The sequence below is a fragment of the Megalobrama amblycephala genome, linkage group LG4 (assembly GCF_018812025.1).
Source record: "Megalobrama amblycephala isolate DHTTF-2021 linkage group LG4, ASM1881202v1, whole genome shotgun sequence".
In the NCBI taxonomy this organism is placed as follows: domain Eukaryota; kingdom Metazoa; phylum Chordata; class Actinopteri; order Cypriniformes; family Xenocyprididae; genus Megalobrama; species Megalobrama amblycephala.
This window is the reverse complement of record NC_063047.1, coordinates 14,224,716-14,244,187: the sequence shown is the minus strand read 5'-3', so window position 1 is coordinate 14,244,187 and position 19,472 is coordinate 14,224,716. Positions and strand designations below refer to the sequence as shown.

Below are 19,472 nucleotides of genomic sequence, written 5' to 3'. Positions count from 1 at the left end.
GCCCCTGCCGCCTCATCAGCACCGCAACCCGTCGTGCCGCCGTTGGTTTCCGCTGGGCCCTCTACGGACTGTCCAGCCGTTACCTTTGGTGCGCCTGCGGCGGACCGGATGTCGATCTCTGCATCGGAAGGTGAGCCAGGGTCCTCGGGGGAGGAAGATCCGGACGCGCTGCCGCCCTCCGGGACGGTAGCGGTGGCCGAGTCGGATCCCGAGTTGACGGCTGTGCTTTCCCGGGCCGCCTTGTGTGTCGGGCTCGAGTGGAACCCTCCACCCTGTCCCAGCCCATCTCGGCTGGATGATTGGTACTTGGGGGGGGGTTGCACTGGTCATGTCCAGCGTCCCGCCCCAATGCCATTCTTCCCGGAAGTGCACGATGAGGTGACCAGGTCTTGGCAAACACCGTATAGTGCTCGTGCAAGGCCCGGTCCCTCGTCCGCCTTCACCTCCCTGGACGGCGGGGAAGCCAGGGGGTATGCGAGGATCCCGCCAGTCGAGCGGTCCGTTGCGATGCAGCTGTGTCCAACGGCCACTGGCTGGCGTGGTGAGCCGCGTCTCCCGTCCCGGGCCTGTAAGTTCTCAGCCGGTCTGACTGAGAAGGCTTACAGCGCCTGTGGGCAGGCTGCCTCAGCCCTGCACGCGATGGCCCTTTTGCAGGTTTACCAGGCAAAAGCGCTGTCGGAGATGCCCCAGGAAGGGCCTGACCAACAACTGCTTGGGGAGCTGCGCGCTGCCACCGACCTTGCCCTCCGGGCGACGAAGGTGACAGCACGCGCTGTTGGTCATGCGATGTCTACCCTGGTAGTCCAGCAACGCCATCTCTGGCTGACCTTGGCGGACATGCGGGAAACCGACAAGCAGCGGTTCCTGAATTCCCCCGTGTCCCCGGTCGGCCTCTTCGGCGACGTGGTGGAGAGCTTCGCCCAACAGTTCTCCGCCGCACAGAAGCAGGCTGAGGCTATCAAACACGTCATGCCACGGCGGTCCGCTGCTGCCTCCACCCACCCGCCCGTGGCTCAGCCTCAGCCCGCCCGTCGCCGAGGGCGCCCGCCTGCGTCGTACTCCGCCCCTGCTGGTTCGGCAAAGCAGCAGCCTACACCAGCCAAGCAGCAGGGTGCCGGTCGCGGATGTGGTGCCCAGCCCGTCTCAGCCAAGCCAGGTGGCAAACGCAAAAGGAAGTCACGGCCCTGAGACGGGCAACCTGGAGGGGAAGGATCTTGCTCTTCGGGAGAGTTTTCCACCTTCTCTCCCACCCCCGGAGGAGGGCCGGGGGGAATTTGTGATGTCTGTCCATCTACCGCCGCTGGCTCCCCGGAGTCCAGCGGTACCCACTTTATCACAAAAAGAGCAGTTTCCTCAAACTCCAGGTCACAACAGGGTGCGCCTGCCAGTGTGCCAGGCCCCGCCTCGCCACTTGCAGCCTCCTCCCATTTCGCCAGCAGGTGGCAGTGTGATGGTGCAGCCCGCGCCCCGTGCGCCGTCTCCCATACGCACTGCTGCCTCCCAGAGTCCGACCACACTCCGGGCCGCTCCCATGCCGTCCGAGTTGGGTCCCACTCTACCTTGCTGCCCCATCCCCGGTGCGTCTGTGGTGCCTTTGGTCCCGCTGGCTCGGAGTCTGGAGGCGTGGATCACGCTTCCCAGCCCGTCCCGCTGGCTCATTCGCACTATCAGACTCGGCTATGCGATTCAGTTCGCCCGGCGTCCCCCGGTCTTCAGGGGTGTCCACTTCACTCAGGTGTCGTTGGACAGTGCACCTGTTCTCCGGGCGGAGATTGCTGTCCTCCTGGCAAAGGATGCAATCGAGCCGGTCCCTCCAGCCGATATGAAGTCGGGGTTTTACAGCCCCTACTTCATTGTACCGAAAAAGGGCGGTGGGCTACGGCCAATCCTGGATCTGCGCGTCCTGAACCGGTATCTCCACAAGATGCCGTTCAAGATGCTCACGCAGAAGCGCATTTTCGAATGCGTCCGTCCCCGGGATTGGTTTGCAGCAATCGACCTGAAGGACGCGTACTTTCATGTCTCGATTCTGCCTCGACACAGACCCTTCCTGCGGTTTGCGTTCGAGGGTCGGGCATATCAGTACAAAGTCCTACCCTTCGGGCTGGCCCTGTCCCCCCGCGTCTTTACGAAGGTTGCGGAGGCGGCCATTGTTCCCCTCAAGGAACAGGGCGTTCGTATCCTCAACTATCTCGACGACTGGCTGATCCTGGCCAGCTCGCGAGAGCAGTTGTGCGAACACAGGGACATGGTTTTAGCTCACCTCAGCCGGTTGGGTCTTCGTGTCTTTTGGCAGCGTGGCACGCTCCGTGTCCCCGTGACACCAAGCTGCCGCCGCACCCTTGTCCGGTGGTCGGACCCTTCGTTCCTGCGGGCCGGAGTACCCCTGGAACAAGTGTCCAGGCATGCTGTGGTCTCCACAGATGCCTCTGCCACGGGATGGGGGGCCACGTACAACGGGCATGCAGTGTCGGGTCTTTGGACGGGGCCTCAGCTGCATTGGCATATCAATTGCCTCGAGTTGCTACGCTCCCGTCGCATGTCGCAACTCGCCCGCCATCTCTTGTTGTGGAGTCAGAAGCATCTGAGGTCCCTTCGGGCCACTCATGTCCCAGGTGTGCTCAACCGTGCGGCCGACGAGCTGTCACGGCAGCCTCCACTTGCGGGCGAGTGGCGGCTCCACCCCCAGGCGGTTCAGCTGATTTGGCAGCGTTTCGGCGAGGCCCAGGTAGACCTGTTTGCCTCCCCGGAAACTGCCCACTGCCAGTGGTTCTATTCCCTGACCGGCGGCACGCTCGGCTCGGATGCCCTGGCACACAGCTGGCCCCCGGGTCTACGCAAATATGCGTTTCCCCAGTGAGCCTTCTCGCACAACTCCTGTGCAAGGTCAGGGAGGACGGGGAGCAGGTTCTGTTAGTGGCTCCGTACTGGCCCACTCGGACCTGGTTCTCAGACCTCATTCTCCTCGCGACAGCCCCTCCCTGGCCGATTCCTCTGAGGAAGGACCTCCTGACTCAGAGACGGGGCACCCTGTGGCACCCGCGTCCCGATCTGTGGAACCTCCACGTGTGGTCCCTGGACGGGATGCGGAGGTTCTGAGTGATCTCCTGCAAGCGGTCGTAGACACCATCACTTCCGCTAGAGCTCCTTCCACTAGGAGTCTCTACGCGCTGAAGTGGAACCTGTTCGTCGAATGGTGCGCCTCTCGCCGAGAGGACCCCCGATCATGCTCGGTCAGATCTGTGCTTTCCTTCCTGCAAGAGGGGTTGGAGCGAAGGCTGTCTCCCTCCACCCTGAAGGTGTATGTTGCCGCTATCGCTGCACATCACCACGCAGTTGAGGGTAAGTCCCTGGGGAAACACGATCTGATCGTCAGGTTCCTGAGGGGGGCAAGGAGACTGAAGAGACCTCCTCGCCCTTCCTCCGTACCCTCTTGGGATCTGACCCTGGTTCTCACAGCTCTCCGGGGTCATCCCTTTGAGCCTTTGCGATCAGTCGACCTGAAGGTTATGTCCCTAAAAACTGTCCTTCTGGTTGCATTGGCTTCCCTGAAGAGGGTAGGGGACCTGCATGCGTTTTCGGTCGACGAAGCGTGCCTAGAATTCGGGCCCGGTGATTCTCACGTCATCCTGAGACCCCGGCCTGGATACGTGCCCAAGGTTCCTACCACTCCCTTCAGAGATCAGGTAGTGAACCTGCAAGCGCTGCCCTCGGAGGAGGCAGACCCAGCCCTAGCTTTGCTCTGTCCCGTCCGAGCTCTGCGTGTGTACGTGGACAGAACGCGAAGCTTCAGGACCTCAGATCAGCTCTTTGTCTGTTACGGAGGCCAGCAGAAGGGAAAGGCTGTCTCCAAGCAGAGGATGGCCCACTGGATAGTGGATGCCATCGCCTTGGCGTATGAATCCCAGGGCGTGCCTTGCCCGCTCGGGTTGAGAGCCCACTCCACCAGAGGGGTGGCCTCTTCCTGGGCGCTGGCTCATGGCGCCTCGCTGACAGATATCTGTAGAGCTGCGGGCTGGGCGACACCTAACACGTTCGCTAGGTTTTATAGCCTACGTGTAGAGCCGGTATCTTCACGTGTACTCGCATCTACTAGTCGGTAGACATGTTGTACCCGCTCTAAGTGTCGGCTTGCAATGCCATTCCCGCCCCCTGGCCGGATACGTGCATACTTTTACTCCAGTCGTGTTCCCCGCTTGGCGAACCCTGTCGAGTTCCTCCGCCTCCCCCTTCGGCTCGGACATTGCGGAGTGTCTGATGCCAGGCCTACATCTGTCGCTGACGCTGTCTGTTGGCTGGGGCCCATATGTCGTGACCCCTCTACGTGAGCGGTCCCATATGTGTATTGTCCACGGGTCTAAACTCCCTACGGCGAGCCCGTGTCTTTCCCTTAGCAGAGCCAGCTCTGCTGTCACCTGTCAGATGAGTCTCCCCCTACCCAGGTGGAGCCATCCCAGGGACCCCATATGCGTACTGCCCCCCGGGCCAGTCCATATGTGTATTCTCCACGTAAACTCCTCCCCCATTGGGTAGGTAGTGGCCTCCGCAGCGTCCCTTTCGGGTTCGCTTCCCCAGTGTAGTCTAGTTTACTTAGTGGGTATTCGGTAAGACAGCAGTAAACTCTCTCGGCGTAAGCTCGCCCCTTCACCGTTCCAGCTGGTGCTATGGGTAGCCGAGCTTGCGCTGGGCACTGGAAGGGGTTTCGTAACTGTGGCGCTTCAGTTGGGATCCCAATTCGTCGGTCACTACTGACGTACGTCGAACGTGACCGACTGAAAGGGAACGTCTAGGTTACGTATGTAACCCTCGTTCCCTGAAGGAGGGAACGGAGACGTACGTCCCGTCGCCACAGTTCCTGTACCCTCGCTGTAGTGCGGACACCAGTTGTCTCCTCAGCGAAAAACAGAGTGCGATTGCATCCGCTTCCTATTTATATACACCTGTCGGGGGCGGTGCGCATTATGCAAATATCGCACGCCAATTCCATTGGCTTGTTTTAGTTCACACGAAGTTGATAGGGCTCTCTAAGCGATATCCCAATTCGTCGGTCACTACTGACGTACGTCTCCGTTCCCTCCTTCAGGGAACAAGGGTTACATACGTAACCGAGACGTTATTCACTTCACCTCTTAGTGGTAATAATGTTATGCCTGATCGGTGTATATGTCAATGCAGAAGAAAAATCTGGCTTTAAGTGGTCACGGCTAAAAGCTCTTTGATAATAAACTTATTAATTGTGATTCTTAAACCTATGGAAGATTATGTCTCATAAACCAGAATAAATAAAATAAAGGTAATTGGGATATTCAAAAAAATATCTCACATGTGTGATTTTATATCTTGCAGTTATGGCTTTATATCTCCCAATGAGATTTTATATCTCAAAATGAGATTTTCATCTTATTTTAAACTTTTTCACAATTAACTGTTTTATTTTTTTTACTCTGAAGTGGAAATGGGCTTCCATACGAACCAGCAACCTTATGATTGCCAGCCTTAAGTTTCAGCCAGTTCACCACCACAAAAGGATAAAACTTGTACTTTCAGCTGAAATTCCACATTGTGGAGAATACAATGTGCAGTTTCCCAGCCTGCAAAAAAATGCCCACCCAGGCCACGCTTTTGCACTTACAAACATAAATACCAGTATGTAATGCACACCAGAAAACAAAATGCTTGTCTTTTGTCAGCAGGGTGCTGATGTCCGAGAATAAAATGTCCCACTGGAAATGAAAACCAAATGTGGGCCAGGAATGTTCTTGCTGTGTACACTTACATTAGTATGAAGTCACTGGGTTAGGATGCATTGGCCTTTTTGATTTCAGTCTGACTAGATCCTGTTTCGTCCAGTTGCTGGATTTGGAGACGCCCATTAAATGTGGTGGCATAAACACCACAGTGAGTTGTATATTTCTGCAGCAGACCTCATGTCACCACAAGAGCATCTTGGCTGGACACATTTGTGTCCTTATGGTCTGTGTGTGTGGAAATCGCCTGTTCTGATGTTCTGTTTTCATGTTGCATTATGACAATTAATTACACCTAATTCTGAGAACTACATTGTGTGCATGTCCAGTAGTATAAGTCGTAGATATAGTTGTCTAACTGTATTTGGTGGTTCCAGAGAGCTTGTGTGAAACTGGAATTGAGGCCACTCTGTAAACTAGTTTTTTTTTTTGTTTTTTGTTTTTTTTATCTTGTTCTTCATTATGGCAGGATTTCTTCACTTAATAGTATTAGACCACTGTTGGCTGACCTTTCTAAGCAGACACTTTCCAGATTTGCTGGAAATAATATTGAACAGATCTAGATGACTTACTGCATGAACTCACTTACACAGTAACTGTAAAATCCCAGGTCAAATGAGCAACTCCCAGTAGAGCCACAGATACTCAAGTAAATGAAGATCATCATGTGGTGTGATGCTGATCATTCTGCAAATAGTATAAATTCATGAAACTCAAAACCTACTCTAAAAAAAACTAGATGCTCCTTAGCCTTATTGTTGTACATTTTTCTCTTTTTCTTAGTGTCAAGAGACATGTTTCAAAAGGGCAGAAACAAGGAAATTTGTTTGCACTCATGATGCAGCTGACCATCAGCACATTGCTCCAGTTTTTACCACACGGGGGCAACACACACCATTAAGGTCTCTGTCTTAAAGGGTATGGGATCAGATTCCCGGCAATAGTATTGCAGTCACGGATCAAAAAATAATAAGCGTTTCCACGTTTTTAGCATTGCATATTTCTCTATTGAACATTTTTTAATTTAAAACATTATTAATGTTGTAAAAATATTCATAAAGATTAAAAACTGCACTAGAAAGTCAATTTAGGGGGTAAATATTGTCCCTTAATGGAAAATTTACAATCTAAGTGGAAGAGAGGGTGTACGTTGTCTGGCTATCACCAGACCAAGCTCAGTTTAAAATTGAACATTGGTCTGGGGAGTCTGCTATGTATTTTCTACTGCACAAGAGGCGTGATCAACGAGCATTATTCACGCAATTGGATAGTCCTTCAACTAGGTTTAGACAGGTTTAGTTTGAATTGGTTTGTAGCATTGATCAGCGGTTTGCAGAAGCAGCAATGGCATTGAGCGATTTTTGCAGGTTGTGCAAAAAAAAAGTGAGTGGTATTTACACCCACTCGAGTGATTTGTTTGCTAAACTAAAGAAGTCATTCAGCATCGTCGAGAGGTTGAAAGGAATTGGACTGACGGTCATGCTTGCCGTTGCTTCTCTATCGTCATCGTGTTATACCCGCCAATAGCGAGCAAGGTGGATAAGCCAGTCTGTGATTGGTTCCCGCAAAAGTGTAACAGAAGCAGCAGAAATGAATGTACGGGTTTCCAGACTGAGTTGCCGGGCGAAACCAAATCGCCGGCAGATCAGGCTGGGTTTACCCAGTCTAGGGGGTATGCAGAACAGTGATGGGAATAACGGCATTACAAATAAGCGGCGTTACTAACGCTGCTACTTTTTTCAGTAACGAGTAATCAAACGAATTACTTTTTCTCCCGTTACAACGCCGTTACCGTTACTGACAAAAAATGCCGCGTTACTATAATTGAGCTCACTGAAGCGGTTTTCATCCGAGTAAGCTCTCTCTCAGCCATAGGACCTGCAAAGTTTTTTTCTCTGGTGTGTGCTGCAGTAAGTCATACACAAATATAATTTTAAACTGATAATAATGTACGATGCGCTGTGTGTGTGTCTGTCAGAGCATGCGCGCGAAGCGCGAGCTCAAACCAGAATACCTTTTTTGATGCTTGATCGAAAATATGTGAAATGAGTTTTTTTTCTAGTCGACTAGTAGTTGTTAATTTAAGCTATTAGTTGACTAATCACATTTATATTAATTTAATTTCTTAAATACTGGAGAGAATAAACCATAATAAGGAGCGTTTACATAATATAGGCTATATAGCACTCAATGGCACGCATAATTGCCATAAAGAACCGGCAAAAGTAATGATTATGAGTGTGACAAAAACAGTAAGGAGACATTTTAATTGTTTATTAATAAAGTAATGTTTTCTGAATCAGTGTCGGCTGCAAAGATGAAGTTGACACTGCTGATTCTCATTGCTGATCATCTGCTCATATGGACGCGCCTAGAGAGATAATGCACATTTCATTCGGATTAGGCTACATAATCAGAGTAGCCTCTTTCTTTTTGTTTTTAATAACTTCATTTTCGTTAAAGTAGATATTTCAAGCATTCTATAGATATATTTCTCATGTCTGCGAGGCAAGCAGCCTCTGAGTTTCAGTTCATTTAGCCTATAAGACGCGCTCCAGTTCACGCGCCAGTGATCGCGCCCGCGCAAACATGTCATGATTTTATTGTCTGCTATATTTGCTTGTTATATATTAAATCAAAGCAATTGGTAGATGAAACATTGATTAAAATTAAGATACAATTTTTACAAAACGAAATTCACTTTAAAGAAAGGCTTTCTACAAAACAAAACTTAATGAAGTGTTTAAAATCTTATCTGACCCACTCCATGTCTCCCGATATATTTGCGCATCTTATGATGCATCTTACTCATGCTGTTCACTTTTCATAATCGAACAAATGGATTTAAAACATAACACAGGACTATTTAAACATAAATATGAAACTACGTTTTCTTTAATGGCTACCAACACAGTACAGAGAAATTTCATGTCGTGAGCAAGAGCGGATCATGAGTCAGGAGTCGCATCAATAATAATGTATTCTTAGACTTATATGTAATATTGGGGGCATTCAATTTATTTGGCATATTTTTATTTTTATTTAATTTTTTTTAAAGTAACGCAATAGTTACTTTCCCTGGTAATTAGTTACTTTTATAATGATGTAACTCAGTTACTAACTCCGTTACTATTTGTGAGAAGTAACTAGTAACTATAACTAATTACTTTTTTAAAGTAACGTGCCCAACACTGATGCAGAAGGATGGTAAATGTCTCAGGCGGGGTACTCTGAAAAGTTTGGGAACCACTGGTTTAGGTCATTGTATGTTGCTCGGAATTGTAAACTGTGCATATTTTGTCATCTATTGTTTTCCTGTAAACAGATTTATAGATTTTGTCTTCCATGTAGCCTACAGTATGCCATTGACAAGGGTGTTGGTTTATAAATTAGATCACATTTTACTGAAACTGATGTTGCCTACCCCTGATCTATAATTTATTTTTTATTTATTTTTTATTTAAAACATTAATCATTGTGCAATCATATAGTTATGTAAATAAACACAATAAATGTGTAAATAAATCACTGCATATGAAATCCACCTGGTTTCTGTAACTATCTTCTCTGTAACAGTATCGTAGTCAATGCAGAGATGATACATTCAGTCTTAGAAATAATTTACCTATGATCGTTTAACAACAATTAAGAAGTATATTAGCTACAGTAGCCTTAGCATATTAGCACCATGAGCCAAGTAATATTTGAACACCAAATACCATATTTTAGCCTATGAACATAAAGATTAACAATCATAAGTAGACTGCACCATAAAAAGAGTATCTCAAAAAGAGGATTTATCCATAGTTCAGATAACTTTACAGATTGAAAGTGCCTGTAAAGTTTCAGATTAAACGGTTATCTTCTCCTGTATGAGTGTGAGCATCAGTAGCCATGAGTCGCATTGAAGTGATGTCATCTCCTTCTCTTCGATTGATTGGCTAGTGGAGGAGCTGTCAATCTAGAACTAGTGGACCAATGGTGGTGCTTAAGTCCGACCTAATTTACATGAAACTCGAACTGCAACATTTGGAAACGCAAGAGCAAAACGTAGAAAGAAGAGCAAATAGAAAAAAGCACAAGCGCACAAAAGAGTAAAATATGAGCAGAAAATGTAAGAGAGCAGAAAGAAAAGAGTAATAAAAGGAAAACAACTTTTAAGAACGCATAAACACAATTTTAAGATTTGTGCAATATCATTTTTAATGTGTTTAAAGTTTTGATTCATGCTTGTTATTTTTTAAAATGTGCTTTTGATTTTTCGATTTACGCTTATTATATTTTGATCCGTGACCACGTTCTTTGCCATTCCGATCATTTTGCATTATTTTTTTAAGTTTGTGCTATATATTTTTACATGTGTTTTTAAATTTTTGATTCACGCTTCTTATTTTTTGATCCGTGACCGCAATACTATTGGCGGGAATCTGATCCCATAAAAGGGGACCTATTATGGAAAATTCACTTTTACGTGGTGTTTAAACACTTATGTGTGTCCACAGTGTGTAAAAATCCACCCACTCCTTTTTTTATAATCCCCATAAATCAGAAGCAGTTTCTGAAAATACACTGTTCCAGATTTCCCCTTATTGTGACGTCACAGTAGGGGCAAGCCCTGCCCATGACTGGTGACGATCTGACCTATTACCCTGCCCTGAGTGAGCCACACATAGTCCGCCATGTTTATATCCTATTGCTATAATGTGTGTGCCACATAAACATTTCAAATGTTCTGTTTTTGGATGCACCAGAGTCTCCAGTGGATGTATAAGAGAACACTGTATGAATTTCATTTATGAAGGAAATGTGCCGAAGAAATTAGGTAAAGTTTTATATGTTTTTTTTTTTCAAATCATATTACACTGGACTGCTTCACAAACAAGCTATACGGCATATGTGGCAGAAGATCATTTAACAAATTATAACCGTAATTAGACAAAATGATACCTGTTCTATCTCCATGCAGAATATTTTCTCTGACTCTGTAGGTATCTCACATGAGCACCTGTACAACAATTTATAGATGATCATGATGGAACATGATAATCAATAATCTGAATAAAGTTAACTCCACAGATTACTACAGAAATTCATCAACTAACCATTAAGAAACATCCTGTTACATTCTAAAAGTTCTAAAACTTCTTCCTTCGAACCTGAACACTGCTACTGACAATTTCTGAGATTTTGACTGCGTTAGATTCTCCAGTTTTTTTGTTGTGTTTTGTTTGTTGGAGTATCCTAAGCACAAGCTGTAAAAGCTCTGCCTTCTTCTGGAAAGGGGCAGGGAGCAGCAGCTCATTTGCATTTAAAGGTACAGTAACACATGAAAATCTCATGTTATTGCTCACACCCAAATAGGGGCAAAATGGACATTCTGTAATAAATGATCTGTGAGGTATTTTGAGCAGAAACTTCACAGACACAATCTGGGAACACCAGATACATCTTGTAAAAAGGGACATAATAGGTCCCCTTTAACATAAGTCAGGGGTTCCCAAACACATTCCTGGAGCCTCCCCAACACTGCATGTTTTCCATGTCTCCTTAACCCTTAAATGCTTGACTGTTTCACCAATCATTCTTACATATTCGGGTCTTTAACGACCCGGATCTACATCTAACACGGAAGGATCTCTACCTGTCGCGATAATATAAAACTCCTCTGATATTAAATTAACAATTACAGAAGTATAAAATAAATCATATTTTGTTACCTTTTGGAGCTTGAAAGGGCTCCGTTTGAGCAGATGTTTTATGCCATCATCACTGTCCTCGTCAGAGCTCATTTCCCAGTAAATTCAGCAAATAATAGGCTAGTTTTATATTTGAGGTCACGAACATGAGCCCATTCGCGATCTCAAACGTATTCTCAAAACTATTTAATTTTCAGCATCTTCAAAATCAATATTTTGATCGCTAACAGCCTTACCAGATTCATCCTGTAACAGTTACAGTCATATTTCATTGCGTTCAGTACTTGCTCTGCAGTAAATCTCTGAGCCATTTCATATTTTTCTTATTATTTTGTTTTTTGTCTGAATGAATCGTCACTTCAGCATTGTGTATCAGACATTGCCACCTTGTGGAATAAAGGTGAATTGCACTTATTCCGTTATCTAAGATTCAATTATTGTTGTGCAGAAAATATATACGTTTAAAAAATATACACTGATACACACCTCGGGTCGTAAGCGACCCTATACAATTTTTACAAAAAATGAATACAAAAATAGGCATTGTTTTATAATTTTTTTTTTTTTTCTTGTTATATTCTTTATAATGATTTGATTGAGGAATACCAAGAAGGTTGATGTCTGACTTTAAAAAATGAATGAGGAGGAGGGTAGTGAATGACGTCCCAGGTCACTAAAGACCCGAGGTAGGCATTTAAGGGTTAATCAAACACACCTGATTCAGATCACAAGCTCATTAGTCAAGACTCCAAGACCTGAAATGGGTGTGTCAGACAAAGGAGACATGCAAAATGTGCAGTGCTGAGGAGGCTCCAGGAATGTGTTTGGGAACACCTTTAACCAAAGTGGTTTGATGTCCTAGGTACTAGGACTTCTAATTTACTACTATTTCCTTTGATCCCAAAATAAGTAATTTACTTAGCTTTGAGTTTTCCATTTTCAGACTGCTGTCAATTTTTTTTTTCTCGGTAATCTGACTTTTTTTTATTTCTGTCGCTTTAGTCCAAAATTTTCTGAAGCGACTCGATCGCTTTATATGATGAACAGATTTAATTTAGGCTCTTATTTACATGTAAATATTAATCATCAAACAAAAACAGAAGCTCAGCCGAACCTGCTTGACATGTGATGACAAACTTCTTGCGGAAGCTCAAACGTGCTGTGTGTTACGATCACCAACTGGAGTGCCCTTGAGAGCCAACAGAGGGCACTCCACATCAGACTAATGTCATTCCCTCACAAACTATATTTCCCATAATTCTCTACCCTGACTCATCAGCACTCATTCCATTCAGCTATTGCTCATTATTAGGCAGTATGGTTACCTCTGGTTTTCTCATTCATTCCTTGTGAAGTTTTGTACGTGTCAATACTGCCTTTCTGAGTGCTCCATTGATTACCCGTTTCCTGGTTTTGACCCTGTTTCCTGGATTTACCCTGTGTTCCTGCCCTGTTATATGTTTGCTTGTGTTTTGACCTTTGCCTGTTTTTGAATTTTGATTATGGATTATCCTTTCAATAAATACTGCGTTTGGATCCTCAACCTTCATGTCTCAGAACGGTTTTATGCGTAACACACGAGAGTGAACCTCATTGGTTCTCGCACACATCAAGCAAACATTCTGAGCTTCTGTTTACCACAACTGGTGTGTGAGCAATGGTTTTGAAGCAATTGGTTGGGACAGAGCTTCCCTTTTGAACCTGTGTTTTTCCCCTTTTCCATTTCTCTCCCTGTCCATTTCTTATATCCTCTCACACACACACATGCACACAGAGATTGTTAGATTAAAACCTGTCTATCAAGGTGGCAGATTTCATAATTTTTCTATTTATACTTGTACTAGAACATATTGTTGTATAACCCAACACTTTGATGGTTTTTGTGTGATCTAATGCCTCACCATATTTTCTTTTATGTCTTGGCAGAAGACTGTTTCACGATAATCAAAATCAATAAAGCGTTTCTTTTTAACCGAGAGGAGGTTAGGATAAAGAACGCATATGGATACGAGAGAAAGTAATGCAAAATGTCATATTTGCAGCATGTGTGGAAGTACACTACTTTTACATTGTGAAATAATACTTGGACAATCATCATTTGGAGCTGTTAGATGTCTGAAAGAGGTTATGTCACATCTCAAAATTTGTTCTTCAACGTGATTCAATGCAGAAACACTGTCAGTGAGGTATTGGAAGAAATTTTGTGCGCCCACAAGTTCATTCAACCTTTAAACAGCTTTCTGTAATGGTCGCGTAGTTTATGAATCATATTTACATTCAGGATAGAAAATTTTCCTGTAATAAAACAAATACTTCCCTCGCAGGTCAAAATGACCCGAAGCCTTAAAATTAAACTTCTTTTTGTTTTGTTTATTTGTCCAGAAAATCTTATTTCATTTCGATAATATTTTTTCTTTTTTAATACAATTTGTTTTGGAGATGTTTTATTTATTTTTATTTACCTCTAAATTTCTTGATTTTTACCAATAATTTTAATATAAATAAGCACATTCTTCACATTGTTTAAATACAAAATAACTTCACAGTGCATGCAGACTAGTTAAAACATCATAATAGAACATGAATTGGGTGTCTACAGAAGAGGATTAGGGCCAAGCAATAATAAAAAAAAATAAAACCATCTCGAGATTAAAGTTGTTAAATTTTGAGAAAAAACTCGTTAAATTTCGAGAAAAAAGTCGAAATAAAATGTTGAGAATAAACTCATTAAATTACGAGAAAAAACTCGTTAAATTTTGAGAAAAAAGTCTAGATAAAATGTTGAGAATAAACTCGTTAAATTACGAGAAAAAACTCGTTAAATTTCGAGAAAAAAGTCTAGATAAAATGTTGAGAATAAACTCGTTAAATTACGAGAAAAAAGTCGAGATAAAATGTTGAGAATAAAGTCATTAAATTACGAGAAAAAAGTAGTTAAATTACAAGAACAAATTCATTAAATTATGAGAAAAAACATTACATTTCGAGAAAAAAGTCGAGATAAAATGTTGAGAATAAACTTGTTAAATTATGAGAAAAAATGTAACGAATTTGTTCTCGTAATTTAATGACTTTATTCTCAACATTTTATCTTGACTTTTTTCTCGAAATGTAACAAATTTTTTTCTCGTAATTTAACGAGTTTATTCTCAACATTTTATCTCGTCTTTTTTCTCGAAATTTAACAACATTTTTCTCGTAATTTAATGAGTTTATTCTCAACATTTTATTTAGACTTTTTTCTCGAAATTTAACAAGTTTTTTCTCGAAATTTAACAACTTTAATCTCGAGATGGTTTTAATGTTTTATTATTGCTTGGCCCTAATCCTCTTCCGTAGGGTGTCTCTGCTGACTTCTTTTGGAAAAAAATAATATAAAATGGTATTTTACGACTATTATCACAAGATGGCCTCATAGCTCTATATTGAGTAAATGAACTACCGCTGGGAAATAAAGTCCCATTTGAAGTAAATTTGCTTCTTTATGCATTGTGACTGATTTATTCTTTCACTGAATGAACTCTAAGTCCACATAGTCAAACCAGCTGCTGAATCATATGACTGCAAGTTCCATGTCATTAGTTCAATATAGCTAAAGTGAAAAAAGTGTTTTCTCTTTATCTGTATACTTCACAGTAGTCTCTTGTTCATGGTTATCCTCATTTTTATAGCTTTCCCCATAAGCTTTATGGTAATGGAATGAGACTGAGATGTACTGTAGCAAATGGGCTTCCATACGAAGCATGGTTTCCTCATATTTGACTCGAAGGTTTTTGGAGGTCTTGACATTGATTATATCCTATCTCGACTGTGCAGCATGACTGTTTGTTTAGTCTGTTTGTATGCATGCACAAGTGTGTGTTTGTTTGAGGCATTGAGGACATGTGTTTGTGTGGTAGTCTTCACAAAAAAGTTTTTCGAGGAATGTGTATCAATCAGATTCAAGCAATTTCCTACAGTATGTTTTTGTGTGTTTGTCTGTCTCAGTGTGTAGTCTTCTAGAGTAAACACATGCTGGCTGCTATTTCTAGAGAGGAGGCACGCGACCCTGGAGACCGGTTTAGCTCCCCACTGTCAATCACACAGGTGACATGCAAAGAGCTCAGAGAACATGTGCACCGCACGGCAGAGAAATGGAAAAATAAACAGATATGTTCAGCCAGCTGTTAACAGAACACTGGCCCCTCCTGACCCACCACTTTTGAGCTCCTCTCATGCACTTGTGGAGTTTATTGTGTTTCTTTTGCCTGATCCTAGAGTGATCTTCAGTGGTAAGAGATTTGTAGTGGTAAGGATTGGTGTGCATAATATTAGCCTTGAGATTTCAAAGAAAGTAACAGTGAGATAAAGATAGAGGTGATGACAGGGCCCAGCTTGAGTGACAATGAATAGTTCCAGTGCAGTTGACATTCAAGACACATTTATCACAATTTCAGACAGGAGGAGTGTAGGTGCTGAAGTCTTCGTAACTTTGACTGGAACAACATATGCCATTACATAACTGAGATTTTTAAATAAAGATTTATTTTATTTTTTTACTAGGGTATCAACACTGTACCCTGGTGTTGTAGGGTAAACAACACTGGGTATCGATAAAGATTTCCTGATTAGAATGTGATTCATAAGCTCTCGTATTTCAGGCATATGTCTGTTGCTACACATTTGGCCAATGTATTAAATATTAGGTATTGCTTACAATATTATTGTTATTTATTTTTGTTTGTTTCTAAGAAATGCATTAGACTGTATGGCCAGAGATGTACAATTATTGTTAGATATGTGTGTGTGTGCCTGTCCACGAGAAGGAGGAGCAGAACTGGACTGCTAGCACACAGAAGTGTGTGCGGTTCTATGTGTTTGCTCAAGGACACAGAGAACTGTGGTTCTACTCCTAGAAGCTTATAAGGACATCAGCCATCTTGGCTGAGTTTACTGGAGTTCACGGACACAAAAGCCAGACAGCTTGCACCTGCGAGGCCTTGAGAAGGATCTGGAGGAACTTTGGGAAAGTTATAACGCACATCAATCAAGAAGATAACCCAACGTCTGCGATAAACAACACAAGTATTAAAGACTGATGAGTTGATTGCCTCTTCGGATACTGATATGTCAGTACCCCCGACGCCTAGAAGCCCAGAGCTGAGGACAAGAAACCCCAAGCTGAAGATTGGAAGCCCAGAGCTGACTATACCTTTATTTTATACCTTAATGATGAAGTTTATTTGCCTTTACATTTTTGTTTATTATAAAAAGAAAAGTATCCAATTAAAAAAAAAAAAAATTAATTGATTACAAAAGCTGCCTACCTTGGCTTGATTTATAGTGTTTTAAGACTTTGAACAAGAACGTACCACAGAGGAGTCTTCTGACCAAATTGTTAGTAATTTAAAATGCTTTTAATTTAGGCCAGACTCGACTTACTTTACCTAACCTGAGAATAATAAATAATAAGGTTAAAGGTGTTAAGATCAAATTACACACTGCAAAACAATACAGAGCAGTATTTCAGACTGATTCAAACCAATAACCCCTCTTTTTGTACTATTCATTAAAAGAACCAGCTCATAAGAGTCATTGGTGTTTTGGGCTACACTGGTCTTGCTGTATGTTTTTGATTCACTAAAAAGAACCGGTCCATACATGTCATTTATGGTTGAGTGAGTTGGACCATTTCATATATATATAATTCATACTGTATATAAACCATAAAAATATAACATTGGAAACCTAAGGCCCATTATCCATTGCCTTCCTTAGGTGGCTAGATGTAGGCATAGCACACCTGACCAGCGCCCCATGCTGGGTGATCTACCTGCGGGTTCTTCAGGATGCAGTGTGGCCCGGGGGTGAGCTGCCTGTGGTGCCACGGCCAGAGAGAAGCCCAGAGCAGAGAGAGAAGACCAGACTCCAATGCTTGGACTGCCTTATGCAGCTGTTCCCAGGTCAGTTCATACCACAACATTAAAACACATTCAGAATTAATGAGCTGGATTGTCTTCATTCCAATTTAGATGGTAATCACATTGTATCTACTGTTCGTCTAAAAGCTTTGAAGCATGGTTCGTGTTTCCATATTAATGTGGAACTCAAATTGGAGGAGCACAAATTTTCATTGCAAGCAGTACATACAGACATACAAAATTGTTGTTTATGTATTTTGTGTTAATTACAGAGTTAATTACAGACATGCTTGGCTCTGAGAAATTCAGGCTAGTGTGGGAGCATGTGCTGGAATCACTACAGGACCCTAGCATCAACAGGTATTATAATCTAAATTCACAATATCAGAGTCTTAACAACAACAACAACAGATGATCCTCAATGACCTACATTGTTAAGAATCTGTTGCGTATATGAACTATATAACCTCAATAGGCTGGAAATAAATGCCTATTAACAATTAAAACTTGTCTTGTTTCTGTATGGGGATGTGCAGGCACTTGGTTTACTGTATCTTTGACCTTCTGCTGGAGTTCCTTGTTCCAGAATTTTCCGAGGAGACGTTCCAGAGGTCTTTACTTCAGAGTCTCCCTGGGGATGTAGAGAGAACACCATCATCCTCATAAGGACACTATGTTTCTTTTCTTCCATCTTTTTGAATACTGAGGACATTTGGATGTTTTTTTATCAGTTTGGCTTATCAGTTTGGCAGGCTTTGTATACAGCTGCTTTTGTTTCACAATGTTCATCTGATGCACTAACTCGCAATACATTTCAGATGGGTTTGGGATAGAAGTTTAAAATAATATGAATTTAAGATATTTAAGGTACAATTTTGAACTTAAACCTACCTATGTTGCTTTGGTCCTTAAATATCGCATGTAATTTTGAGTTGTTTATTCAGACTAAATCTAAATCAACCTTCATTTCACATCATAGTCCTGAAAGGCCACTCAAATGAATGTAAACAGTTAATGTAGACTCTACATGAAGACTCTTGAATGTAATTGAATGTAACCTTTTATATATGTATGCACTATGTAAATAGGGAAAGGAGACTAATATATAGACTTCTTAATTAAAATGTTTGTATATATTGTTATCTTATAAAATGTATGAATTTACAACATTATAAAATACACAAAAGAAAAATTAAATGCTGCATCTTATGTTCTGTTTTTAATCTGTTGCACTCTTTCTCTGAGCCTTTTCTATCATCTGAAGTCAAGTCAAGTCAAGTCAAATTTATTTATATAGCGCTTTTACAATTGGTAATTGTTTCAAAGCAGCTTTACATATTAGAAGCACAGAAAATAGGGAAGTGGTTAAAAATAAGCTGTACAAACAAGCATGGTAATATGTAACATATACAAGATGGTGCTACATTAAGCCAATGTCGGCTGACTCCCAGGGGTGGAAAAAACCCCCTAGGAGAAAAACCCAGCGTGCTAACACTGGGAAAAAAGTCCTAGGAGGGACGAAGCTTTTCCTAATCAGTGCATACTGCAGAGCAATACTCATTGCATTGTTGTAGAACATATATATATTATATTATAGCAGATACACATCAGCACACATTTTCAAATATTTCATGTCTGAGAAACACAACTCATATTTGCATTTGTCAAATATAAGACTAATCGTTGCTGGGAATAGACCTCTTATTGTTTAATTGTTGTTTGGATATTACTTTGAGGTATTACTTTGTGGATATTACTTTGAGGTCAAAATTAAGAAATGTTTCTTGAGCACCAAACCAGCTTTTGAATTATTAAATTTAAATGATTTCTGAAGGATCATATGACAATTCAGCTTTGAACAGAAAACAGTTATATTATATAAATGTTTTACTGTTTTTGATCAAACACATGCAGCCTTGTTGAGCATATAAGAGACTTTCAAAAACATTAAAACATTTTACTGACCCCAAACTCTTGAATAGTATAGTGTATATGTTTTAAGTTTTGTTTATATATTGTTCCATTAAAATGAATAAATATTTCTGGAATGTTCAGTACATTCATATTCTTTTGTCACTTACTGTAGCAAATATACCCCAGTTTCACAGACAAAGCTAAAGCGTAGTCCC

General features: G+C 42.4%; 1 protein-coding gene across 5 annotated transcripts in view; it reads left to right on the top strand.

The window, feature by feature from the left end:
* Positions 1-18,550, top strand: part of snx19a (sorting nexin 19a) — a 41,890-nt gene extending 23,340 nt beyond the window's left edge. For 4 of the 5 annotated variants that reach the window (XM_048187725.1, XM_048187726.1, XM_048187723.1 and 1 more), the window contains exons 10-12: positions 17,201-17,385; positions 17,616-17,703; positions 17,880-18,550. In XM_048187725.1, the coding sequence (XP_048043682.1) occupies positions 17,201-17,385; positions 17,616-17,703; positions 17,880-18,009 (403 nt within the window). In that variant the 3' untranslated portion in view covers positions 18,010-18,550. Of the gene's footprint in view, positions 1-17,200; positions 17,386-17,615; positions 17,704-17,879 lie in introns of those variants that run through there. The other variant, XM_048187728.1, reaches the window with a different exon arrangement.
* Positions 18,551-19,472: the final 922 nt, after the last annotated feature.